The sequence below is a fragment of the Carassius carassius genome, chromosome 33, assembly GCF_963082965.1.
Source record: "Carassius carassius chromosome 33, fCarCar2.1, whole genome shotgun sequence".
In the NCBI taxonomy this organism is placed as follows: Eukaryota; Metazoa; Chordata; class Actinopteri; order Cypriniformes; family Cyprinidae; genus Carassius; species Carassius carassius.
Window position 1 is genome coordinate 2,899,073 of NC_081787.1, and position 25,259 is coordinate 2,924,331.

At 43.7% G+C, this 25,259-nt stretch overlaps 1 protein-coding gene across 1 annotated transcript in view; it reads left to right on the top strand.

Annotated features, from left to right (window-relative positions):
- Positions 1-10,287, top strand: part of LOC132113506 (peroxisome proliferator-activated receptor gamma coactivator 1-beta-like) — a 45,866-nt gene extending 35,579 nt beyond the window's left edge. The window contains exons 5-12 of the mRNA XM_059521297.1: positions 750-1,617; positions 2,312-2,357; positions 2,788-2,852; positions 3,926-4,364; positions 6,069-6,144; positions 6,284-6,402; positions 6,489-6,619; positions 9,133-10,287. Of these exons, the coding sequence (XP_059377280.1) occupies positions 750-1,617; positions 2,312-2,357; positions 2,788-2,852; positions 3,926-4,364; positions 6,069-6,144; positions 6,284-6,402; positions 6,489-6,619; positions 9,133-9,224 (1,836 nt within the window). The 3' untranslated portion in view covers positions 9,225-10,287. The remainder of the gene's footprint in view (positions 1-749; positions 1,618-2,311; positions 2,358-2,787; positions 2,853-3,925; positions 4,365-6,068; positions 6,145-6,283; positions 6,403-6,488; positions 6,620-9,132) is intronic.
- The last annotated feature ends 14,972 nt before the right edge of the window (positions 10,288-25,259 follow it).

The window sequence follows — 25,259 nt, forward strand, 5'->3', positions numbered from 1 at the left end:
TATTTATTTTTTATATAAAAAGTATAAAAATATAAAAAGTGCAAAATGATGTATGTATAATATTTATACACTACGTTTAATAGCTTTTCTTTGTGTATGAGTGGTTTTTAAAGGAGTCTCATATACTCTACAGTTATTTGATCGAGAACAGTAACATACTAAAATATGATTACATCTTAAAGTATCTGTTTTCTGATTTCTTATATGTTTTAATATTTTTATTCCTGTGATGCGCAGCTGTATTTTCAGCATCATTTCTCCAGTCTTCAGTGTCACATGATCTTCAGAAATCAGAATAATATGCTTTGCTGCTATTATCAATGTTGAAAAAAGTTGTGCTGTTTCATATTTTTGTGGAATCCATGATACATTTTTTAAGATACTTTATTGAACAAAGTTTAAAATAACAGCATCTATAAAAAATAAAAAAAATGTGTAACTTTATAAATTAGTGTCACTTTTGATCAATTTAATGTGTCCTTGTGGAATAAAAATATTAAAATTGACCCCAAACTTTTGAATGGTATTTTAAATTTTAAAACAATTGTTTCTTTAGTGAAGATATGTTTTCATAAAAGCAGTAGTTCACTTGAGGTTGTGTGTAACAATGCTTCACGCTGTGACTAACAGCATATCTCAAGCATAATAAAATCAATCAATGGACATTCTCTTAAGCCTTGTTGCTTTATTATATTTCAATTGTATTTAATATCAAAAGATTGATTGAAAGTCTCGTCCTCCCTCTGCAGAAGGACAAATCAAGCACACAGGAGCGTAAGCCACGGCTGGCGAGGCCCTCCGGTCGTCTTTGCACTGAGCTCCACCGGCACCTCACCACCGCGCAGGAGACCGAGGACACACCTTCAGCTGACACAGAGGAAGAGGAGGAAGAGGAAGAGGACAGTGACTCAGAGGAGTCGTCCAGCAGCGAGGGCGAGAGCATGGTCTGTGTCGAGCCACCAAAGCCTCAGTTCTCCTCGGAGAAGGAGCTGCACTCTGTAGTGGAGCTCATCAAATACATGCACACGTACTGCCTGCCCATACGCAAACAGGCCATCTGGGATCGCAGAGAGCGTAAGGCCAAGCCCGAGAGCTCGCAGATCTCCCGCAGTCTTCCTGTGAACCCTCAGAAACCATCTCCTCTGACCAAGCCGAGGGCTCCCTTCACTCGCCGCAGGGAAATCAAAGCCCACTCGCTTCTGAAGGATCTGCTGGAGGATGTCAGCTCATTTGACGTGAGCAAGCCTTACAGAATGCACAGCCCTCCTTATATCCACTGCAGAGGGGCTGCGACTCGGCTCGCCACTGAACTTCAGCCCAAAGCCGAACCTAAAGACTCGGACTGCGAGAGCTCGCAGAAGGCCGCAAAGCGCCCCAAGAGCCCCGAGCCGGAAGAAGGCTCCTTCTCGGTCAGGCGTTCTCGCCGGCTGGCCTCCTTCCCCAGCCGATTCGCTAAGAGAGTGCGTGTGAACTGCAGACGGTCGGAAGCCAGTGTTGGACAATCGAGCGAGGAGGAGAACGCGGTCAAGCATCCTCCCACCGAGCCTCCTTCTGATAGCAGGCAGAGGAGCAGCTCCCACAAGACGTCTGAAGCCCATAACCCACGCTGCAGTGACGGTAAGACACGAACAACACTCGAGGAATGAAAACTGCAAGTTCACTCCTAAAACTAGAGATTCACATGACAAAGACACACTATTTATTTATTTTTGTGCATCTGAATCTGTTATTTGTAAAAAAAAAAAATATATATATAGATGAATATTAAAACATTAATATTTAGAAAACTTGTCGACAGTTAAGTGTGCACGCAAGAAGTCATATTTTCTTTTCACGTGGCAAAAATAACATTATATGAAATTAATAAAAAAATTTAATCTAAATAAAAGTATTAATTATTATTATTATTTTTTTATTATTTTAATTTACTTTTTTTTTTTTACATTATTCCTCAAAAAAACATTTTAGTTCAGTGGTTCTTTTAGAAAAACATATTTTTACTGTTGCTTTTACACACACACACACATGTGCACACACATATATATATATGTTTTATTCTATGTAATTTATATAATTTATTTGATAATTTATATGGATTTATATAAATGTATATTTTTATATTTGTCAGTAGATTTTAACTTTATCTTTGCTCAAAGATAACAAACTTTTTTGTTCTGTCATTTTTTTGAACCCAGAAACCGAATGCTGATGTGAACAACTTGTAATAAACCTTTAAGCATGATTTTAATATTCAGAGAGCACTGTGTGTGCTGTGGAGATCTCTAACATCTGTCTGTTGTTCTGATTGCAGAGAAACGCTCCTGCCTCTGTCTGCCGCTGGCGTCCAAATCCAACGGGTGTGTGTTTCATTCATATCTAATCTATTCGTGAGCCCTGGAACATTTCCAGGCCGACAGTTTAAGACCACGGCTGGACTCCGTCCATCTTCTGAATCGCCTAGAGGAGGCTTGTAGAGTTGCTGTTTTTACATAACAAAGCACTCGGTCTCACGCAGTAAAACTTTACTATAAATAGCCCTGAGGTTCTTCTACCAATTACAGTCATTTGTTGTTCTCTGCATATACATAGCTCAGACATGGTGTGAAGTAAAACGACCGAGATTAATCAAACCCTGCTCCAAATGTCATTAGTAGACAAATATAGACCTCCACAACAGTAAATCTGATGCATGTAGTTGAGACTGCATCCTTTCCTCTCTCTCTCTGTTTTTCTTGTCCATGTAAGGGTTTAATAGACTGCAATCTCTTTCTGTATTTCTCTGATCAGAGACGCGCCGTATGCCAACAAGCCCTTTGAGCAGACTCTCTCTGTGGAGCTGTGTGGCACAGCAGGTAATTTTGCACACTCAGTGAGGGGTATTTTTGTTTTATAAGTGTGTCGTTTTTTGGCATTGTGTGAGCTATTAGCACTTGATTCACCTCATATGTTCTCACACATGCTAGTAGCTTGCCAGTATTTGCACAGGATTTAAAATGTAGCTAATGACGTGTCTGAATTAGGCTAGCGAATGTCTAAATGAACTGAATGGTAAATGACTTTGTGCTGTTACTGGGCACTGGTCAAACAAATGTGTTTAAGCTCAAGTTCAAGCATCTATGTAAAAAAAAAAAAAAAAAAAAAATGTATTCTGCATATTTATGCTACTGTTGAAAAGTTTGGGGCCAGTAAGATTTTTGAAAAGAGATGCTCATCAAGGCTGCATTTATTTGATGAAAAAATACAGCAAAAACAGTAATATTGTGAAATATTAGTACAATTTAAAATAAAAGTTTTCTATTTGAAATATTGTAAAATTTAATATATTCATGTGATGCAAAGCTCTATTTCCAGCATCATTCCTCCAGTCTTCAGTGTCACATAATCCTTCAGCAATTATTGCTGTTTAAGAAACAGTATTATTATTATTATTACAATTTTGCTTCATCATATTTTTGTGGAAACTATTATACATTTATAAAGGATTCTTATTTTCGGTATAAATAGATCAAAAGGACATTATCTATTTGAAATAGAAATCTTTAGTAACATTATAAATGTGTTTACTGTCACTTTTAATCAACTGAATGTGTCATTGCTGAATAAAAGCAACAACAACAAAAAATGTACCAACCTCAACTTTTCAAACAGTGGTTTTTACATATGTAAGATTTCTGAAGTTCAATGCTTAGTTTTAGAGGTTAGTATGTGCAGAAGCACTGGAGATAATTGCTTATAAGTGATTCAAGTTAATCTTTTGTTATTATATATTATACATGCTTCATATTATGTATGACTCCTTTTGTAAGCTTCATTAATTATGTTCATTTTCTGGCTGTTTTGTGCTGTGACTAATAACAGAATGCTTGGTGATATTCAATGGTGTTCATGTGTGTGTCGTAGTGATTAATGAGTGTGTGTTTTCCAGGCCTGACCCCCCCCACCACACCTCCTCATAAACCAGTGGAGGACGAGCTCTTCAAACCAGATGGAAAAGTTGAGCTCAGCACCAAGAGTTCGTGCCTGGCGCGGGCGCATATACGCAAGCTCCCAGAGCAGACGGAGCTGTACGCCCAGCTGCGCCGGATGGGCCAAACGGGCGACATGGACGCTAAGGAAGGGGCGCAACGTGCGTACGGGGACCACGATTACTGCCTGTTGGGCCTGGGAGAGAGTTGCAAGACACTGGAGCTAGAGAGACAGGAGGAGAGGCTCCTAACCGATCGCCAGCAAAGGACTGAGGCTGATTCACCCGGTCCAGAGCAGACCAGTCAACCCTCACCTGTCCGGCCTCCCACCCCAGAGCTGGACGCCCAGTCCCCAGTTTCCTGTTCGCCCCCCTCTCCCGGCTGCAAACTCCCCTTCAGGTACTGAATACTCCGGGGCTTTTCCCACTGTTGCATTTTGCTGAACTTCTGACTTTGAAAAGTGCAATTGATCGCCACTTATGTAAAGCCCAAATATGTGGGTATGGTGTCTTAGGGCCCCTAATCGACGACTAAACGTTAGTCGACCTGAATAATAATCAGTTAGATTAGTGCAGAAAAAAAAACAGGTTGGAAATCAAACTCAGTATAACGTTAGCTATAGTTTTAAGAATAATTCTAATTCTGTTAGAATAGGGAAAGTCACACAGCTATAACCATTACAAAACAGAAGAACAAAATCATTGGAATCACTTTCAGAATGACTTTTTCCAACTGATGAATGATGAAACATTGTCAGCCAAACAGAATCCACAAGAACTGGGTGTTTAAAACGGCAGACAGTGAAAGTAAAACAAAGACGCTAATACAGTTCTCGTTACAGTGATCCTAACAGTGAACAGGCCTTTATTCTGGTTTTGTGTATTAATTATTCAGATTACATGTAAATTTTAATAGTGTAGCTAAAGAAATGCATAATTCTGAGGAAGCAAACATAATTCTGAGGCTTGCCATTAGTAATTACAGTAATTACAACAAGGTGTGAACGCAGTATGAGTTAAAGTTAAAGTCCTACATCCCATCAGAAATGTTTGGCAATGATCTAGATGTAAAAAAAAACTGTAAACTTGCAGAATCACGGCAAAAAAAAAAATTTATTTTGTTTAGTATTTTTCTTGTTTTTAGTAAAAAACATCTAAACATGCTTAAATCAAGAATCATTTACTTGAGGAAAAAAGTTAAGATATTGAGTAATTTTCTGATTTTTTAAAAATAAAATTTTTTAATGTGGTTCTTTTTTACTTAAAACAAGAAAAAAAATTATTAAAATAATAAAAATTATTTTTTAAATTATAAAAAATAAATCATCTTAATTCAAAGGGAAAGCATGGTTGTTTTTCTTGCCCCAGTGGCAGATAATTTTTCTCACTTTAAGAATTTTGTTTAGATTTTTTTTTTTGGTGGATGGCGGGGTTGCAAGACTTAATATCTTCAGTTTTTTTCAAGTAAACGTATCTTGATTCAAGAATGTTTAGATATTTGTAATGGAAAACTAGACAGAAAATGCTAAATATGAAACAAAAAATTGAAGACTAGAAATGCTTTCATAATTTTGAGTGTTCCATGTTCCATGTTTGGAAATCAGAGATATCACCCTTATGAAAATTAACCATGGTTTTATTACAGAAGAAGTGTAGTAACCACAGTTTTACTACAAATACCATGGTTAAACTATGGTTAGTGTAGCAAACCCATGGTTAAGTTAAGATGGTTAATCTATACCCAGATCTGATAGACATCTTTAAGATGTCAGTTTTACATCCTAAAGACATCTTCTAAACGTGTATTTGACATCTGATTGCAAATGTCCTATAGACGTGTTGTAGATGAGCAAACACTCAAAAAAATGCATCTTGCAGATGTAAATGCAGACATCAAATAGATGCTTTTATGCTAGAAACCATGTTTTTGTGGTTTTATTTGTAGTAAAACCAGTAGTAATTTTGTAGTAATAATTTAATAAGGGGAGAAATATCCTATCTGTGCAACTGCCTTTAATAATTTAAAAAGAGCAATGTATTAACTACATGCTTTTTCAATGTATTAGTCATTTTGAGTAACTCAGCCCCGTCATGCTTCTTTCAGCGATGAGAGCTCTGTGACATGCCACGGCGCAGCTGAGAAATGGAGCAAGACAAAGTGTGGACAAGAGAATGATGTGGTAGGTCATGTTTTCAAACTGATTTTATTAGTCGCAGCACTAAGCTCATTATCAAAGCCGTAGATGCATCTGATGTCTTATTCGTTTTTCCTTTAAGTGCCGTTGAGTTTATTTATTCTAATCCGCTGTGCATTCACAGAACAAGTGCCAAGTGATCTACATTCACAACCTTCCGAGCAGCGTCACTCAGTCCATGCTGCGTAAGCGCTTCGAGGCCTTCGGCCGTCCGGAGGACTGTAAAGTGGTCATCAAAAACGAGTGGGTTCCATTTGTGTCTACTTCCCTGAGCGTATCGTGCCCTGAGTGGGAGAATGGAGCGCTGATGTTTCTGTGTGTTTTTGTAGGGAGCGTTGTGGGGTGATCACACTGAGACCATCTCAGGACGGCCAGACCTCACGGCACAGGTGGGACTCACTCGGTCCGAGCGGAGGGAGCAGCAGCCAGCGGTTCGACAGGAAGCGTTACATAGATCTGGGTAAGAGAACAGAGAGCTTCTGTCTCTTTGATGTCGTCTTTGCATCAGACGTCTGATGCTCTGTTCTGAGTCAGATGTAGTCAGAGGAAGGTGTCTTCTCATTTCTAAGCTAATAAACAGCCTAATTCAACTTCATTTGCATTTAAATGGAAAAAAGACTTTTTGATTCTTGGTTGACCTGCTTGAAAAAGCAGGGTGCATTTTTAATTATAGTCAGACCGGTGCGCCGCAGTGCTTGCTATTACATCAAGTCAGTTCCAGACAATGAGAATGAAAATGTGCTCATTTTTTAAATCACACTCATCATGTAATTCAATGTGCTGAATCAGGTTATATCTAGCCTATATTAAAGTTTGCTTAAAAAAGGTTAGAAAACTGCTGTCAACATATATGTTGTGTTTTGTAAATGACTGATGCTGGTATCTTGATCAGTGATACTCTGCTGGTTTTGCTTCGTAACACAGTTCAAAAATAGTTTTTCATACAAAAGTAAATCAAATATTGAAATCATATTAAAGTTCAAATAAATGCACAGGCTCATTATGCAGATTAGTAACATGAAATGCATGAACTGAATGGAAAAACCAAGATTTGTTGAAGTGAATTGAGTAAATGTGTGATTTATCATCCTAAAATATATAGACACTGAGCCAAGTGTTGGATTAGTAATGGCCATATAATAAAGCAGTGCTGTAACTTAAATAAAATGAATACATAACATTTAGGGTCAATTAAATAAAACTTAAAAAAAAGACAAAATAAAAAATAAAATTGACAAGCACACCGCAAAACTAGTCTCAAGTCTACTTTTTTTTTATAGAGCCCTTTCCACTACAATGTAGACCAAATGACTGTACAGCAACACAACAATACAAGGAAACTATAAATAAATAAAAATTAAACAAAAACAGAAAACAGAACAAATTACATCTTCCAAAAATCAACAATTAAATAGCCATAGAGAATAAGTATGTTTTGGCACGAGATTTAAAGACATCATCTGTGGTTGCAGATCTGATGTCAGGTGGAAGGGTATTTCACAATTTTGGGTCAGCGACCGAAAATCTCCTTTCGTTTTCAGGGCGAGTTTGTGGAACTGGGAGCAGTAAGCAGTTATATGATCTTCGAGGTCTACCAAAGTTCATATGAACTAAGCCCATAATATATTTTGGGGCCATATCATAGACAGCTTTAAAAACGTGCAATAACAACTTATACTGAATCCGATATTTAAGCTAATAAGGAGCCTTGCTGCTGCATTCTGGACCAATTGCAAATAAGAGATTGGCTTACTCCCAAAAAAAGTGCATTAAAATAGTCCAAACGGGATGAGATTAATGCATAAATCACTATCTCAAGGTCAGCAACAGACAAAAAGGATTTCATTTTTGCAATAGTCCTCAACTGAAAGAAGCAACTTTTCACCACACATTTAATCTGATGGTCAAAAGTTAGAACTGAGCTACAAATTATTATTAAATTCCTGATTTGGGACTACACATTGGTTGTCCATGTACCTAAAACATAATTTATGTCACTGTCAACCTTATTTGGCCCAAAAATGCAAAATTCAGATTTACTCGCATTTAGCTGTAGGCGATTTTGCTTTAACCAGCCCTTCACCTTCACAAGACATAATAACAAAGATGAATGAGAAGTTGATCCTCTAGGTCTAATAGGCAAATAAATCTGAATATCATCAGCATAAAGATGATAAGACATACTATGTTTTTTTTTTTTAATAAGGCCTAAAGGCAGCAAAAATAGTGAAAACAGAATAGGCCCCAAAACGGAGCCCTGTGGAACTCCACAAAGCAATAGAGACTAAAGAGGAAGAAAATTCCCCAATTCTCACTGAAAAGGATCTTCCCTTCAAATAGGAAGAAAACCATTTTAAAACAGTCACTCTCAGACCCAGAACATGCTCTAAACGTTTAATAAGGATATCATGATCTATTAGATCAAAAGCTGCACTATGGTCGAGCATAATTAAAGCTAGACTAGACTAGACTAGAATTAACATGAAAACCGAAAATATAATAACAAAAGATACAACATGTATAATTACTATAATTCTGTATAAATAATGGTAAAGTAACATGTATCAAACAGCAGGTAATTTTACACCATTATATTGTAGAGTTTGACATTAACAACCAACTATTTTTTCCCAGTATCTTGCCAAGCCCAATTATAGTACTTTTTGTATTTTATTACTTTATTTACTTATTTATAATATAATATAATATAATATAATATAATATAATATAATATAATATAATATAATATAATATAATATAATATAATATAATATAATATAATATAGAATGTACATGTAAAATTATTGTAATAATTAGTGAGATTAATTTTGAGAGATGTGCACAAACTTTTATTATTTTAAAATGACATGATTTGTTGTTACAGGAAATATTTTTCACCATATATAAATGTTTTAATTTTTAAAGCAGATGACCTTAGTGTAACAAACTAACCGTGAGTTTTTTGCCGTTCAGATGAGGCGGGTCCCGGTCCGGTGAAGAGCAAGTATGATGCACTGGACTTTGACGCACTGCTGAAAGAGGCCCAGAGGAGCCTGCATCGCTGACACGCGCCTTACCACGCCTCCAGAGTAACGCCCTGTTCGAGACTCGCCTCAGCAGCTCAACCAAGGCACTTCTTCATGTTTACATTTTGAACATTGGAATAAAAAAATAGACCTTGTCACTCCTGAGGATCAGAGGTCATTGGGGAGGGAGGATTACAAAGGAACAGAAACAGCTTTGAGACACTGGACACAAGTGCTGCTTCTCGTGTGTGTTTGATGCCATTCGTGATGTTGCGAGCGGCTCGGGCTTTGTAGCAAACCGCACTCTTTTCCATCGGTTGTTGTGACATGCGTGTTTTTTTTTTTTTTTTTTTTTTGTACCCCTTTGTCACTCTTCTTAGACCTGCAAGGTGCTTTCACCGTTTTGTCGTACAAATATATAAACAATAACAGCTTTGTATTAGCAAAACTTTGTGGATGTTCAACTCTCTGTGTGTGTGTGTGTTACGATGGATAAAAAGTGGATTTTAAAAAAACGACAAACAAAAAAATCCTACCAGGTAGAGTTTACAGATCAAGTAATTAAGTCAAGAAAAGAGTAGTCTTTTTGTAATTTTAGTGCTTCCTTGATTTCATCTATGCACTCAAACGAGGTAGTGCTTCTTTAGTCTGGCCTCTGCCCTCCTCTGGTGTGGAAGGGGCTTTTGCTGCTGGCTGTCAGACACAACCGAGTCCAAACCCGACTGTGCTACCTTAAAACTGAAGTGTGTCATCTTTTTTAACTTTAAAATACTCCAATCCCAGCCAAAAAACTGTTTAAGTAAACACAAATCCTAAAAAAGAATATCAAAACATCTTTTGATGTTTGAGCAGCCTGACACATCCAATGGTGTGAGTTGAGGGGTGGAGCTTTCTGTTTGGCTGACCAATTGGAAACCTGTTTGAAAACAGTCATTATGTTTGGTGCAGAGCTACACACTTCCTCTTTAATTCTCTAGTTGCGGTTACTGTTTTACTTGTCAGAATGCGACCCAATCTGGATCAGAATCCCAATCTGAAGGAAACGTTTTTCAAGAATGTAATGTATCACAAATGTGATTGTAATGCCCATCCTATTGGTCTAGACTCTCCCAGTAGCATAGCCCTACCAGACTTCCAGGCTTTTGCTGAGAGAAGGGTGGCGGTAAACTAGGAGGAAGATCTTTCCAGAGCTCAATCTTATTAGAGATACAGTCGTATCTCTGCTTTGTTTACATGTCACTCTCTCATACTCTTTCTCTCTATAAGCTCAAACACTCTTTTTTTACTCTCTCCTTTCTGACAGGGGACGATCTGCGGGTTTTTTTGTCTCTTTGTCCTTTGTGTGTGTTTTTTGAAGTCTAAACATGTACCAGTGTATAACTGTGTGTCGTCCGTGTCTTTTACGGGGTCTAGGGATGGGTCTGTCCCTTATTATATGCTGGGACCTGTTGCTTTTATTCTACAGGGGTCTCCTCGAATCTTCGGCCTGTGAATCTAGTGCAGTTGTGAGCATGTGTGTGTGTGTGTGTGTGTGCTGGTTTAGAGAGAGCCATCAGCCTCTCTTAACACCCTAAACCTCCCCTTTAGCCAGAAACACACCCCAAACCTGAATGTTTACATGACTGAATTCTCTTTCGACTTTTACTAGAGCGCACACTAAGTATAGAACGCCTTATTCGGTATTTAAGTATCCTATCAGGACGTGCCTTTTGGCTTTCCCTTTTACGGTACTGAGCTGTTACTTGGACAAGACCTCTGAATATTACAGCTGCTTTTGTCCAATTTGCCCTATAAGATCTTTAACTGAATGAGTGTTTGTGCTTAGTATGTATGCTACAAAGTAAGTGAGAGATGTGCTGGTTTACATGATATATATATATGGAGAAGTATATAATGTGTATATAGCACTGTGTCTTGTGTAAACATGAGATGTATGGATATGTGCTGTACAGCGATGTGGTAACGTGTGGTTTTAAAGGGTGGCTCTGATTGGTTGTTGGTGAACCCGATGATGCAGCATTAAGCAATACAGGGCGATCCAGAAGGGAATTGTTCATTGATATGGCTTCATAAGTCAAACACAGTTGTATAAAGTGTCCCTTCAGAAATGGTTATTTTTAATGATGTTAAGATTAAACGTTTTTCTTTTTTTATGCAATTGAGATGCAATACCGCTGAGAGATCTAAGAAAGCTTTTCTTATAACAGAAGGCTTTACTGAAGAGGTTGGTTGTATTAAGGGTAATCGAATCCTGTACTGTATATTGCAGACGGCTCAGATCGTTCGAAAAGAAGGCAGACGTTTAGAGGGAAAATACACAGACAGCCCAGTCTCACAGGGAGAGCCTTAAACCTTCGAGGAAAATAAAGCTATCAGTCCTGTCTGATCTCATGTACAATCCAATGTGTTTTCTTCACTGAGTAAACTTTTTCAATACAGCCATATTATAAAAGGTATATACAAATATATGATTATATAAATACACACATATATATTTGTGTTTGTGTAGATAAATATATAGATGATATAATTTGTTATAGACCATTTTATTCAGTGTTTCAGAACACTTCAATACATCGAACACTGTCAATCTAGAATGTACAGATTCAAATTAAAAATAATAATAAAAAAAAAAAACTTCCAAAGGGAACCTTCTTCAATGCAATACATTTTTCCAGCCCTCATTTTAGCAATCGCTAGACAAGTTGACCAAAAAGTACATTTGATGTTTGGATACAGGAGAAGTGAGGTATCACATCAAATTCATTTCAAGAATGTCATGATCGTTTGACTTGGCCCTTTGTGTGTGTGTGTGTGTGTGTGTGTGTGTGTGTGTGTGTGTGTGTGTGTGTGTGTGTGTGTGTGAGAGAGAGAGCGCATGTGATTTTTTTCCTGTTTTTATTTTTTTATTAGTTCATACAAAATGTCACTTTTAATTTTTTATTTTAATTAATCTATGGCCCTGCAATTTGTTGTTCACAAAGTACATGCTCTTGCAAGATAGGAGAGATTTTTTCCTCTTGAATCAGCAGTGATTATATTTCGGGGAAGGTTTATATTGTCTGAGCTACACCTTGGATCATTTTTATCAAGAAGTGGTGCCAGAGCATCAGTTAATGAATCACACATCCATGTTGAATTGTTTTGCTGCTTCCAGACCTTGTCTTTTGTGGAAACAAAATTTGAGTCAAAGGGCATACATTTTTCTTCATTATCTGTTTTTTTTTTTTGTTGGACTATTTACATCTAATAACTATCAAATTTGCTATGATTTTCCTTTTTTAATGTAGTTTTCGGTAAATACTTCTAGTAAGATTTTATATTTTTTACATATGTTTTGAGTTGTTGTTGTTTTTTTATTTATATGCCACTTAGCTTGGAAGTCTTGAAATGGTATTAGTTTTATTTTCTTCTCGGTATTGTGTGATTTTCCTACATCTTGAGAATGTGGAGACAAATGCGTTTCAGTATTTTTTAAATTGTTAAAATCTAGTTTCCTAGCTCAAATCTATATAGTGAGAATTATTTGATGTCATAAATTATATTTTAATTCATGTAAATATATATATATAAAAAAAGCAGATGATGGCTTCCTTTTAAACTGAACACATTTCTCTCCCGAGATTGTTTACATTGTTAAATTGTAGAAACTGATCCTCATATACTGTAAAAAAGTACATATATTCATTGTTTTGCCTCCAAAAAATAAAATCCTTAATGAACAACATTCAACTTTGTGATTCATTCATTTACTGCATTACTATGTTATTTATGCCTAATAGATGCTGCAGTAACCCACATCACTACCTTACACAGAATTCAATGCTATTCTTGGAACAAGTGCTGAATAGCAATTTGAGAAAGAGGATTTTGAAAAACCCAGCAGCACCAAGTCTTGACTTTTTTTTCACTTGTTCCAAATTAGTGATGGGTCATGCGCAAAAGAGTCGGCTCTGAGAGCCGATGCTTTGTACTGAATCAGAAGAGCCGGCTCGCATCAAGTGAGAGCCGTCTCCCAGTTTTTTTCCTTTGACTGCGTACCTCAAGGCAAAACTTTGTTTTGATTGGTCAGCAATCGCATCGCGGCCAATCAGATGTGAGTATATGGGATCATACCATATGTAAAAACAGAGAGGGGGATGAAGTGAAGCGGCACTCCACTGCAAGTTAATGAGTTCTGGTTGTAACAACGTTAATGGAGGGGAGACTCTATTGTGGCAACATCGGTTCCTTCAGAGAGAATTTTCTCAAAAACAGGGCAGATAATTACAGAAAGAAGAAATAGGATCAGTCCATCAAAGCTGAGGCATCTGATTTTTTTTAATGCCAATCTTCACTGAGGACATTAATACTGTTTGCTTGAGTTTGGTTCTAGTTCTGTAGATTTATTTGCGGTTTTGTTGTTAATTTGTGCAATAAAATGTTTGATTAAAATTTTAAACAAAAGAATGGTTTTGTAACAAAATAAATGCACAAAATTAGGCAATTATAAGGATTCTCATAAAAACACTGCTCATGAAAGGGTTTTCAACACACAAACCATTAATTTTTGCAAAGTTATGGTAAAACAAATGCCTACAAAAAATCCTAAATTAAGAGCCATTCAGAAATAGAAAGAGCCGGCTCTTCTTTGGGAGCTGAGCCAAAAGAGCCGGCTCTCTGAAAAGAGCCGAACTTCCCATCACTATTCCAGATGACATTCCGCATTGCATAAACAGAATAGTTCAGCCGGAAACCCTCTGATTTGTTTGCCACATTGAAATGGCAGCCAATGGCTAGTGGCATTCTGTGTTGGATCCATAAGTGATTTAGATGGTGAAGCTAATTGTGGCGGTTCCTTTCACTGAGGGTATGTAGCAGAACATGCTGAATGAGAGCACTGTTAACACAGCCATTCGGAGAGCTTGTGGCAATTTGCCGCTCTGCTGGTTTGTGTTTCAGATGTCAGAATAATCATTCCCTACAGCACTGTGTGTGTGTGTGTGTGTGTGTGTGTGTGTGTGTGTGTGTGTGTGTGTGTGTGTGTGTGTTTGAGGGGGATGCACATCTATCTGCGTAGGTGTGTGTATTTGCTTTCACGTCAGAGCTAATTTTGGCTTTTGCAGTGGTTGCAGATTTTCTCGGCTCCACCTCTTTGCTGTGAGAGTGAGGTAAATGTAGCAGAAGACGTGACATCATAGCCATTGACGTGCAGTGACTGCGTCTGTGACATGACGTAAATGCCTCTTTGCTGTCCTGCCTATCAGCTCTCTTCCTTCTGAGAAGCACCCGGCTGCAGCCTGCAGATCGAGGCGCCCCATACCTACTCTGGGGTGCGTTTCCCAAAAGCCCGTTTCCCACCTGTGGTTAGAGATGTTCAAACCAACTTAGTTTGAACGATGGATCTGCGACACAGGTACAATGGTTTCGGGAAACAGTCGTGACTAGGTCGTTCGTTTTCATAATGATGCATCGTACTATGGTGGTTAATCAGCGAGTTACGTCGTTGTACGGGAAACGCACCCCTGATTGGTTCAATCGTCTTTCATAGACTTACATGATAGGAAATGTGTGCGTAGTTCGTGTAGGACGGAGAATGCTGTTTATGTCACAAGGTGACGATCTTTAGGGGCGGAACCAAAATTCGGGAAGTTTGGTTCCGCCCGGAAGCGTTTCCGCCCGGACCGGAAAAACAGAACACCGGAACTTCCGGTAGCGCCGTAAGAAGGAAAATCAGGGAATTCGATGCACCTGTGCCTAGTTAGGGACAGCGGTTGGTGATTGGAGGATACGCTGGACAAGGCAGTACTTAAGGCCAAGTTATTTCCCAGTCTGGGAAGCTCTTTTTGGTGTGTGTGAAGCACTGGGTTGTGCCCGTCTTGGTACGCTGCTGGTAGCTGTCTAACTCTCTCTCTCCCTCAGGCTGGAATTGTATGATTGTGAAGACATCGCGAACCTTAAAGGTTGAGAAGTGAACAGATTATACGGCGAACTGAGACGACGTGAAAAAGGGGATTGGAAGTGGCATTGATGTGAGTACTAAGAGCCAGTCGAAAGTGCCCTGTATATTGACCTGGCGTTGTGTAGATCTCTCCAGGAGGAGGAGGGCGGCCCTACCCCTAATATAGTGTGGTGGGAGAGCCGAAGGAATACTTATTGAAGTAGTCACAACGACGACATCACTAGCTAGGCCGCATATTCCATCGCCAGATCCGAACCAAGCGAAGTGAAGGAAGACGGGTGTCCTTTCCGTACACTGAGTGTGGTGGGTGAGTCTTCGTGCTGTGAAAACCTATAATTTTGACGTGGTGCTGTATATTGCTGTGGGCTGCTGTGTATTGCCGTGTGTCCTGTCAGATAAACCCCCGCCTTCACGCACTTCGGCGTGGGAGGACAAGGAGATTGCTGGTCCTAGCCTAGTTCAGTACAGTATATGTTGTGAGCGTGCTTCAGATCTCCGGAGATAGCACGGTACGCTGTGTCCAGCCCAGAGGTGAAAGCCATCCAAAGCAGAGTAACTGTGTTTTGTGTCCAAGTTGATACCTGTGGAGAGGAAGGGAAAGAGAGTGAGTAACACAAGGAGAAACAGAGGAAACCTGTACTTACAGTGCGCTGTGTTCAGCCCAGAGGTGAGAGCCATTTAAAGCAAACTAACGGTGCTATTGTGCCCAAGTTGATATCTGTGGAGAGAAAAGGAGAGAGAGGGAATAACACGAGGAGGAATAGAGCGAACCCTGTACTTACAGTACGCTGTGTCCAGCCCAGAGGTGAGAGCCATTTAAAGCAAACTAACTGTGCTATTGTGCCCAAGTTGATACCTGTGGAGAGAAAAGGAGAGAGAGGTGAATAACACGAGGAGGAATAGAGCGAACCCTGTACTTACAGTACGCTGTGTCCAGCCCAGAGGTGAGAGCCATTCAAAGCAAACTAACTGTGCTATTGTGCCCAAGTTGATACCTGTGGAGAGAAAAGGAGAGAGAGAGTGAATAACACGAGGAGGAATAGAGCGAACCCTGTACTTACAGTACGCTGTGTCCAGCCCAGAGGTGAGAGCCATTCAAAGCAAACTAACTGTGCTATTGTGCCCAAGTTGATACCTGTGGAGAGAAAAGGAGAGAGAGAGTGAATAACACGAGGAGGAATAGAGCGAACCCTGTACTTACAGTACGCTGTGTCCAGCCCAGAGGTGAGAGCCATTCAAAGCAAACTAACTGTGCTATTGTGCCCAAGTTGATACCTGTGGAGAGAAAAGGAGAGAGAGTGGGTAACACGAGGAGAGACTGAGGAAACCTGTACTTACGCCGCTGCCTGTGGAGAAAGAGAAAGCGAGTGAGCACCCAAGGAACGAACTGTGTGAACCAGTACTTACTGTGAGCTGTAATCAGCGAAGAGGTGAGAGCAGAACCAAGCTGAACTAACTGTGCCTGTGTGTCCCAGCCGTTGCCTGTGGAGAAAGAGAAAGCGAGTGAGCACCCAAGGAACGAACTGTGTGAACCAGTACTTACTGTGAGCTGTAATCAGCGAAGAGGTGAGAGCAAAACCAAGCTGAATTAACTGTGCCTGTGTGTCCCAGCCGTTGCCTGTGGAGAAAGAGAAAGAGCCCGTTGCCTGTGGAGGAAGAGAAAGAGAGTGAGCACCTCGAGAACGAACTGTGTGAACCAGTACTTACCGTGAGCTGTATTCAGCGAAGAGGAGGAAGAAGGAGGGCGCTACGGATACCTAAGACTCAGGCCGGGGCCCGAGTCCTACGCCCCGGATCCCCGTGGCCCCCTTGCTCCCTGACCTCTTCCCGGCCATAGCCCATCTGGAGGGCCGAGTCAGAGTTTAGTTTTAATTGCCTTTTCCCTATTCCCCAAGCTATTTTTAAATATTTAAATAAAGATTGTTTTATCACTTACTTGTTCTCGTGTTGTTTGGCCATTGGGTCGGGTTTGGGGACCTCCTCGAGGTGGAAGTTGAGAAGGGGTGTGGCTTAGTTAAAGCATAGCCAGCCCCTGGGTGTGACAGATTTGGCGTAGTCGGCAGGGTTTCCACCTCGAGTTGAGTAACCAAGGTCGTCCAATGACCGACAACGCGGGGCTTTCAGCCCAACCCCGTGCCATGCCCGTTTTTATGGGGAGCCCCTGGATTCAAAAATATGGGGGGACAGAATCCGAGGTACGATTGTCTGAATGGAAGGCTCAACTAGAGTACTTGGCCGACCTACAGGGCCTTAGTGCAGCCCAGCGGCTTCAATTTGTGTTAAACTCCCTGGATGGAGAAGCGCGGCGAGAGGTGCATGCCGCCCCCGAAGCCGTTAGAGCCAACGCCCAAACCGTGTTCCAGTTCCTCACCGAACAGTATGGTGACCACACCCCCGTAGCTGTCCTTCGCTCCCAGTTCTTCAATTGTAAGCAGGGCCCCCGCCAACCGATTAGAGCTTTCGCCCTGAGGTTGCGAGAGCAATTCGCCCGACTACAGACCCGTCGGGACCACGGGTTGGGAGATGGAGAGACTCTATTGCGGGACCAGTTTCTTCTGGGGTTGAAGGAGGGTCCGGTGAGACAGAGCCTACGTATCCAGTTTCGAAGGGACCCGGGTCTTACGTTCGAAGATCTGAAGAAAGAGGCACTGGCCCTGGAAGGTGATGAGACTGAGGTGAGTGGTTCCCCAGTGTGTGCGGTTGTCAGTGAAGTAGCACCAGCACAACCCGGAGGCCCTGACTGGAAGCAAGCACTGAAGGCTGAACTTTTGAAAGATGTCCGCGATCAGATGTCTGAACTGTCTAAAGCCCTCGTAGGAGAATTGCGCCAAGGACGGGCGCGGGAGGAACCACGGCCGGCGCCCCGAGACCGAGTGTACTCAGAGGGAGGCCGAGAGCCGTTCAGGCGCCCGAACCACTTTAACCGGCCCCGTTTCGAATGGGACGAGCAAGGGCGACCCATCTGTAACCGCTGTGGCAAACCAGGTCACTATAGCCGTCAGTGTGGGCCCCGCAGGGCGTCAGAAGGGGGTTTTTAGGTCGGCCGGCCACTGTGGGTCGTGTGGCCGGGACCCCTCGAGAAGACCCTGGAAGAGGATATGGCTCTAGGAGCCAGATGATTGGGCGTAGCCCCGTGGCGAAGGTGAGAGTGTGCGGCAAGGAGATTCAATGCCTGGTAGACACAGGCTCCCAAGTGACGTTGTTTGCTGAGAGTTTATCCGAAGAAGTGTTTGGGAAACAAGGGGCACCAGGGGCGGAGGCCCCCTGGCTTACTCTGAAGGGCGCAAACGGCCTCGATATCCCATATATTGGCTACCGATTGACGGACCTAGAGGTTCACGGAGTGATGGTCCCCCAGAAAGGTGTGATTATCGTGCAAGACCATTGTCTGGGTGCACATCGAGCCCTGTTGGGCATGAATGTCCTCGCTGATTGCTGGGAAGAGCTATTTCGGGCTAGGCCCGTATCGAAGATACCACCTGCAGAGAGGCCCAAGTGGGAGTGTGTGGTAGCTGACTGTCGAAGGGCGCAAATGAGCCAAGTCCGCAGGGAACAGGAAGAGGTAGGAAGAGTGATGTGTCGTTTTGCTTTGTCTGTCCCCGCAAAAAGTGAGGCTGTTGTGTGGGCGCGAGTACCGCCCCGAAGAGCGGGCCCAGAAGAGTGGGTGCTGGTGGAGCCCCATGTGGATTGTCCACAAGTGGAAGTGGCACGAGGATTATCGACGGTCCGGCGGGGGAGAGTCCCCGTGAGGATACGGAATGTACATCCATACGCGGTGCAACTACATCGGCACCAACGATTAGCCCGTCTGACAACGGTTACATCCCACCAAGTAAGGGAAGAGAGGGATATTAGTTTTCGTCAGGTGTGCCCCACTGTCATCGAGGTGGCCCTGACACAAGTAGACACCCCATGGGGTGGTATGGAGAGGAGTGTGCCGAGCCACCTGGCGGGTGAGTCGTTACAAGGGGAGGATTTAGAGCAAGCACAGACACAGAAGTTACAGGCCCTCCTTCGGAGATGGCAGCATGTGTTCGCCACCCACGACGAAGACTACGGATGCACCCAGGTGGTACAACATCATATACCTACCGGGGATGCAGGGCCCAGCCGGGAGAGGTATCGCCCAATTCCGCCCACTTTGTATACCGAGGTACGTACACTCCTGCAAGGCATGCTGAAGCAAGGAGTTGTTAGGGAAAGCAGCAGCCCGTGGGCGGCCCCCATAGTGCTGGTGCAAAAGAAGACGGGGGCTTGGAGATTCTGCGTGGACTACCGTAAGCTGAACCTCGTGACTAAGAAAGACGCTTTCCCTTTGCCACGGGTCGAAGATTCGCTTGCCAGCCTCACGCAGTCGGCATGGTACTCTACCCTAGATTTGGCCAGTGGCTACTGGCAGGTGCAGGTGGCCGAAGCAGACCGGGAGAAGACTGCCTTTACAACCCCGTTTGGACTATTTGAATGGGACCGGATGCCTTTCGGGCTCTGTAACGCTCCGGCCACCTTCCAGCGGCTGATGCAGCGGTGCTTGGGAGGTCAGTTAATGGAGTCAGTATTAGTTTACCTGGATGATGTGATTGTCTACTCCCCAGATTTTGATTCACACCTGAGGCACCTCGAGGAAGTCTTTCGGGCCATGGAGAAGTACGGATTGAAACTACAGCCCAATAAGTGTCACTTACTACGGAGAGAAGTCAACTTTCTGGGCCACGTGGTCAGTGCGGCTGGAGTGTCCGTAGATCCTGGAAAGGTATCGGCCGTGAAGGACTGGAAGGCCCCGAGGACAGTGAGGCAAGTGCGATCCTTTTTAGGATTTGTGGGATACTATAGGCGTTTCATAAAGGACTTTTCAAAAATTGCTAAACCCCTTAATCAGTTGCTGGTTGGCACAGGTCGTAACCGGGGCCGGGGGTCGCCCAACGTAGACTGGGATGCAAATTGTGAGTCGGCGTTCCAGACATTGAAGCAGGAGCTGCTACAGGCCCCTATCTTGGCATACGCAGATTTCACAAAACCATTCCTTTTGTATACAGATGCCAGCAATCTCGGGCTGGGAGCGGTGTTGGCTCAACGGCAGGACGGAGTTGAGAGGGTCATCGCGTACGCCAGCCGGAGCCTCCACCCAGCCGAGAGGAACGATGCGAACTATAGTTCTTTCAAATTGGAGCTGCTGGCGTTGAAGTGGGCCCTAAGTGAGAAATTTAAAGACTACCTCTGGGGTGCCAAGGTGACGATCATTACAGACAATAACCCATTAGTACACTTACAGACGGCGAAGCTGGGAGCCGTGGAGCAGCGGTGGGTGGCCCAACTGGCCAACTTTGACTATCAACTACAGTACCGACCAGGGCGTGAACACACGAACGCGGACGTCCTCTCAAGGCTGCCCGAAGCGGAAAGCCCCGGAGGGGCCAGCCCGGAGGAGGGCTATATGGTAGGAGCAGTAGAGGCACCAGGCAGCAGACAAGAGGCCGTGCCTGAGAACTGGGGATGGGATCCCCGTCGGTGGAGGGAGAGACAGGCCAGGGATCAAGATGTGCGGCTGGTAAGAGAATGGCTGGAACAGGGCCGACGGCTGACGCCAGCGGAGAGGTTAGCCCAGACGGATACTGGGAGGAGGCTGCTGGGGCAATGGGACAGGCTGGAGCTGAGAGATGGCGTTTTGTGCAGAAGGGTCAGTGACCCGAAGTTGGGCGAAGAAGTACGCCAGATCGTGGTACCCGCAGATGAGGTAACGGCTTTAGTTTCGGCGTACCACAACCAGTTGGGGCATCAGGGACAGGAGAGGACCGTGTCCCTGCTTAGGAGATTCTTCTTTTGGCCCGGGCTAGAGGCATCGGTGCACGCCCTAATTCAAGCTTGCCCGAGATGCATATTGTTTAAGTCCAGACGGGAGGTCCGAGCGCCAATGGTACCCATCCATGCGAAGGCCCCCCTTCATATCATGGCTATGGACTTCTTGACACTGGGCCGACCACGAGATCGCTACCAGAACATCTTGGTAATAACGGATTTGTTCACAAAGTACGCTTGGGCTATCCCCACCCTCGACCAGACTGCAACCACCACCGCTACAGTTTTATGGCGGGCCGTCTTCCAGACGTTCGGATGCCCGGAGTTTCTGCACTCCGATCAAGGAGCCAACTTTGAGTCCAGGGTAATTAGAGAACTATGCCAGTTGTACGGTTGCACGAAAACTCACACCACTTCGTATCATCCTCAGGGGAACGGCGGCTGTGAGAGATTCAATCAGACCCTATTGGGGCTGCTGGGGACCTTGGACCAACAACGGCAGGACGATTGGGTGAGTGCCTTGCCAAACCTCCTACAGGCCTATAACAACAGTATACATAGTACTACGGGTTACGCTCCCACTTACCTGATGTTTGGCAGACACATACGAATGCCTACTGACCTGGTCCTAGGAGTGATAGCCGACCAAGAGGAAGCAAGTGTAACGGAGTGGGTGGGGCGCCATCACCAGCGCTTGCATTTCGCCTACGAGCAGGTGTCGAAAAGGATACAGACGGCAGGAGAGAAAAGTAAGCGGTTGTATGATCGGACTGCTAGAGAAGCCCCTCTACTGCCAGGAGAGAGGGTGTTGGTGAGAGATAATCGGCGGCAGGGGAAGGGGAAACTGAGTGACCGTTGGGGGGCCACCCCTTATGTAGTCTGCCGGCAGCAGAGGCCGGGGCAGCCGGTCTATACCATCCGGCCAGAAGGGAAGTCAGGCCCCGACCGTGTGGTGCACCGGAACATGATTCGCCCATGCCCTAACTACCCTGAAGCCGTGGAAGAAGTCCCCACGGAACCTGTACCAGCGGCCCCCTGGATTGAAGGTTGGGCTGTGGTACCAGGGAGACCCGTGGTGGCACCACCCCCGATCGCCCCGAGAGAACCAGAAGCAGCCCCTGAACAAGCTGAGCCCGATTCACCAGTGAGACGATCCCAGCGAGAGAACCGAGGCCGACCCCCTGCCCGCTATGGGGAGTGGACAGCCCGAGGACGTTCTAGGGACTAGAACGGATTGGCGGGGGAGGATGTCACAAGGTGACGATCTTTAGGGGCGGAACCAAAATTCGGGAAGTTTGGTTCCGCCCGGAAGCGTTTCCGCCCGGACCGGAAAAACAGAACACCGGAACTTCCGGTAGCGCCGTAAGAAGGAAAATCAGGGAATTCGATGCACCTGTGCCTAGTTAGGGACAGCGGTTGGTGATTGGAGGATACGCTGGACAAGGCAGTACTTAAGGCCAAGTTATTTCCCAGTCTGGGAAGCTCTTTTTGGTGTGTGTGAAGCACTGGGTTGTGCCCGTCTTGGTACGCTGCTGGTAGCTGTCTAACTCTCTCTCTCCCTCAGGCTGGAATTGTATGATTGTGAAGACATCGCGAACCTTAAAGGTTGAGAAGTGAACAGATTATACGGCGAACTGAGACGACGTGAAAAAGGGGATTGGAAGTGGCATTGATGTGAGTACTAAGAGCCAGTCGAAAGTGCCCTGTATATTGACCTGGCGTTGTGTAGATCTCTCCAGGAGGAGGAGGGCGGCCCTACCCCTAATATAGTGTGGTGGGAGAGCCGAAGGAATACTTATTGAAGTAGTCACAACGACGACATCACTAGCTAGGCCGCATATTCCATCGCCAGATCCGAACCAAGCGAAGTGAAGGAAGACGGGTGTCCTTTCCGTACACTGAGTGTGGTGGGTGAGTCTTCGTGCTGTGAAAACCTATAATTTTGACGTGGTGCTGTATATTGCTGTGGGCTGCTGTGTATTGCCGTGTGTCCTGTCAGATAAACCCCCGCCTTCACGCACTTCGGCGTGGGAGGACAAGGAGATTGCTGGTCCTAGCCTAGTTCAGTACAGTATATGTTGTGAGCGTGCTTCAGATCTCCGGAGATAGCACGGTACGCTGTGTCCAGCCCAGAGGTGAAAGCCATCCAAAGCAGAGTAACTGTGTTTTGTGTCCAAGTTGATACCTGTGGAGAGGAAGGGAAAGAGAGTGAGTAACACAAGGAGAAACAGAGGAAACCTGTACTTACAGTGCGCTGTGTTCAGCCCAGAGGTGAGAGCCATTTAAAGCAAACTAACGGTGCTATTGTGCCCAAGTTGATATCTGTGGAGAGAAAAGGAGAGAGAGGGAATAACACGAGGAGGAATAGAGCGAACCCTGTACTTACAGTACGCTGTGTCCAGCCCAGAGGTGAGAGCCATTTAAAGCAAACTAACTGTGCTATTGTGCCCAAGTTGATACCTGTGGAGAGAAAAGGAGAGAGAGGTGAATAACACGAGGAGGAATAGAGCGAACCCTGTACTTACAGTACGCTGTGTCCAGCCCAGAGGTGAGAGCCATTCAAAGCAAACTAACTGTGCTATTGTGCCCAAGTTGATACCTGTGGAGAGAAAAGGAGAGAGAGAGTGAATAACACGAGGAGGAATAGAGCGAACCCTGTACTTACAGTACGCTGTGTCCAGCCCAGAGGTGAGAGCCATTCAAAGCAAACTAACTGTGCTATTGTGCCCAAGTTGATACCTGTGGAGAGAAAAGGAGAGAGAGAGTGAATAACACGAGGAGGAATAGAGCGAACCCTGTACTTACAGTACGCTGTGTCCAGCCCAGAGGTGAGAGCCATTCAAAGCAAACTAACTGTGCTATTGTGCCCAAGTTGATACCTGTGGAGAGAAAAGGAGAGAGAGTGGGTAACACGAGGAGAGACTGAGGAAACCTGTACTTACGCCGCTGCCTGTGGAGAAAGAGAAAGCGAGTGAGCACCCAAGGAACGAACTGTGTGAACCAGTACTTACTGTGAGCTGTAATCAGCGAAGAGGTGAGAGCAGAACCAAGCTGAACTAACTGTGCCTGTGTGTCCCAGCCGTTGCCTGTGGAGAAAGAGAAAGCGAGTGAGCACCCAAGGAACGAACTGTGTGAACCAGTACTTACTGTGAGCTGTAATCAGCGAAGAGGTGAGAGCAAAACCAAGCTGAATTAACTGTGCCTGTGTGTCCCAGCCGTTGCCTGTGGAGAAAGAGAAAGAGCCCGTTGCCTGTGGAGGAAGAGAAAGAGAGTGAGCACCTCGAGAACGAACTGTGTGAACCAGTACTTACCGTGAGCTGTATTCAGCGAAGAGGAGGAAGAAGGAGGGCGCTACGGATACCTAAGACTCAGGCCGGGGCCCGAGTCCTACGCCCCGGATCCCCGTGGCCCCCTTGCTCCCTGACCTCTTCCCGGCCATAGCCCATCTGGAGGGCCGAGTCAGAGTTTAGTTTTAATTGCCTTTTCCCTATTCCCCAAGCTATTTTTAAATATTTAAATAAAGATTGTTTTATCACTTACTTGTTCTCGTGTTGTTTGGCCATTGGGTCGGGTTTGGGGACCTCCTCGAGGTGGAAGTTGAGAAGGGGTGTGGCTTAGTTAAAGCATAGCCAGCCCCTGGGTGTGACATTTAAAAAGTTAAAAACTCTGTACAGTTTTATAAAGCCTTCATAATGCACAAAAGAAAAAAAACATTAGCCTGTAACTCGCCATGTCCCTGAAATGATTGTTTTGTTAAATTAAGCTGATCTTTAGGATAACATACGAATATAGTAAATTAATTGGGTTGATTATCCACAGTAAGACGATCAGGTCTTCAGATAGATGAATGAATTATGAATTAAATAATTTTAGAAAATATGATTATTTCATATCATCAGAGTATGAGAAAGGAAAATGAAAGGGGTGTATCATTACTGTTTTAATTTATATAGCATGACAAGACAATTATTGTTACATATAATTATTCGTCATGCAGTTGATAAATTACACTGCAATAGTCAAATGTGTCTGCCAATTCAATTTTTAATGAAACTTTTAATTTTCTTTACTACATTGCAAAACATAGACTTTTTCTCCCCTTTATTTCAGGAAATATGCTGCTCCTCGTTATTTGAAAGTGAAGAAATCGATCATGGGCGTCAGTTTGGTTTGAAATGTGGTGGGGACAGAGACGCATTCAGAAGTGCATTTTCAGAAGTGCTGGGTACAATGATGCATTTTTTTTCTCTTTCGCGCAGGTCATGTTTTGAAAGACGTCCTGTATCTTATTAATGTAAATAAATAAAAATGTATACAAAAATGTGATGTCCGACTCGTTT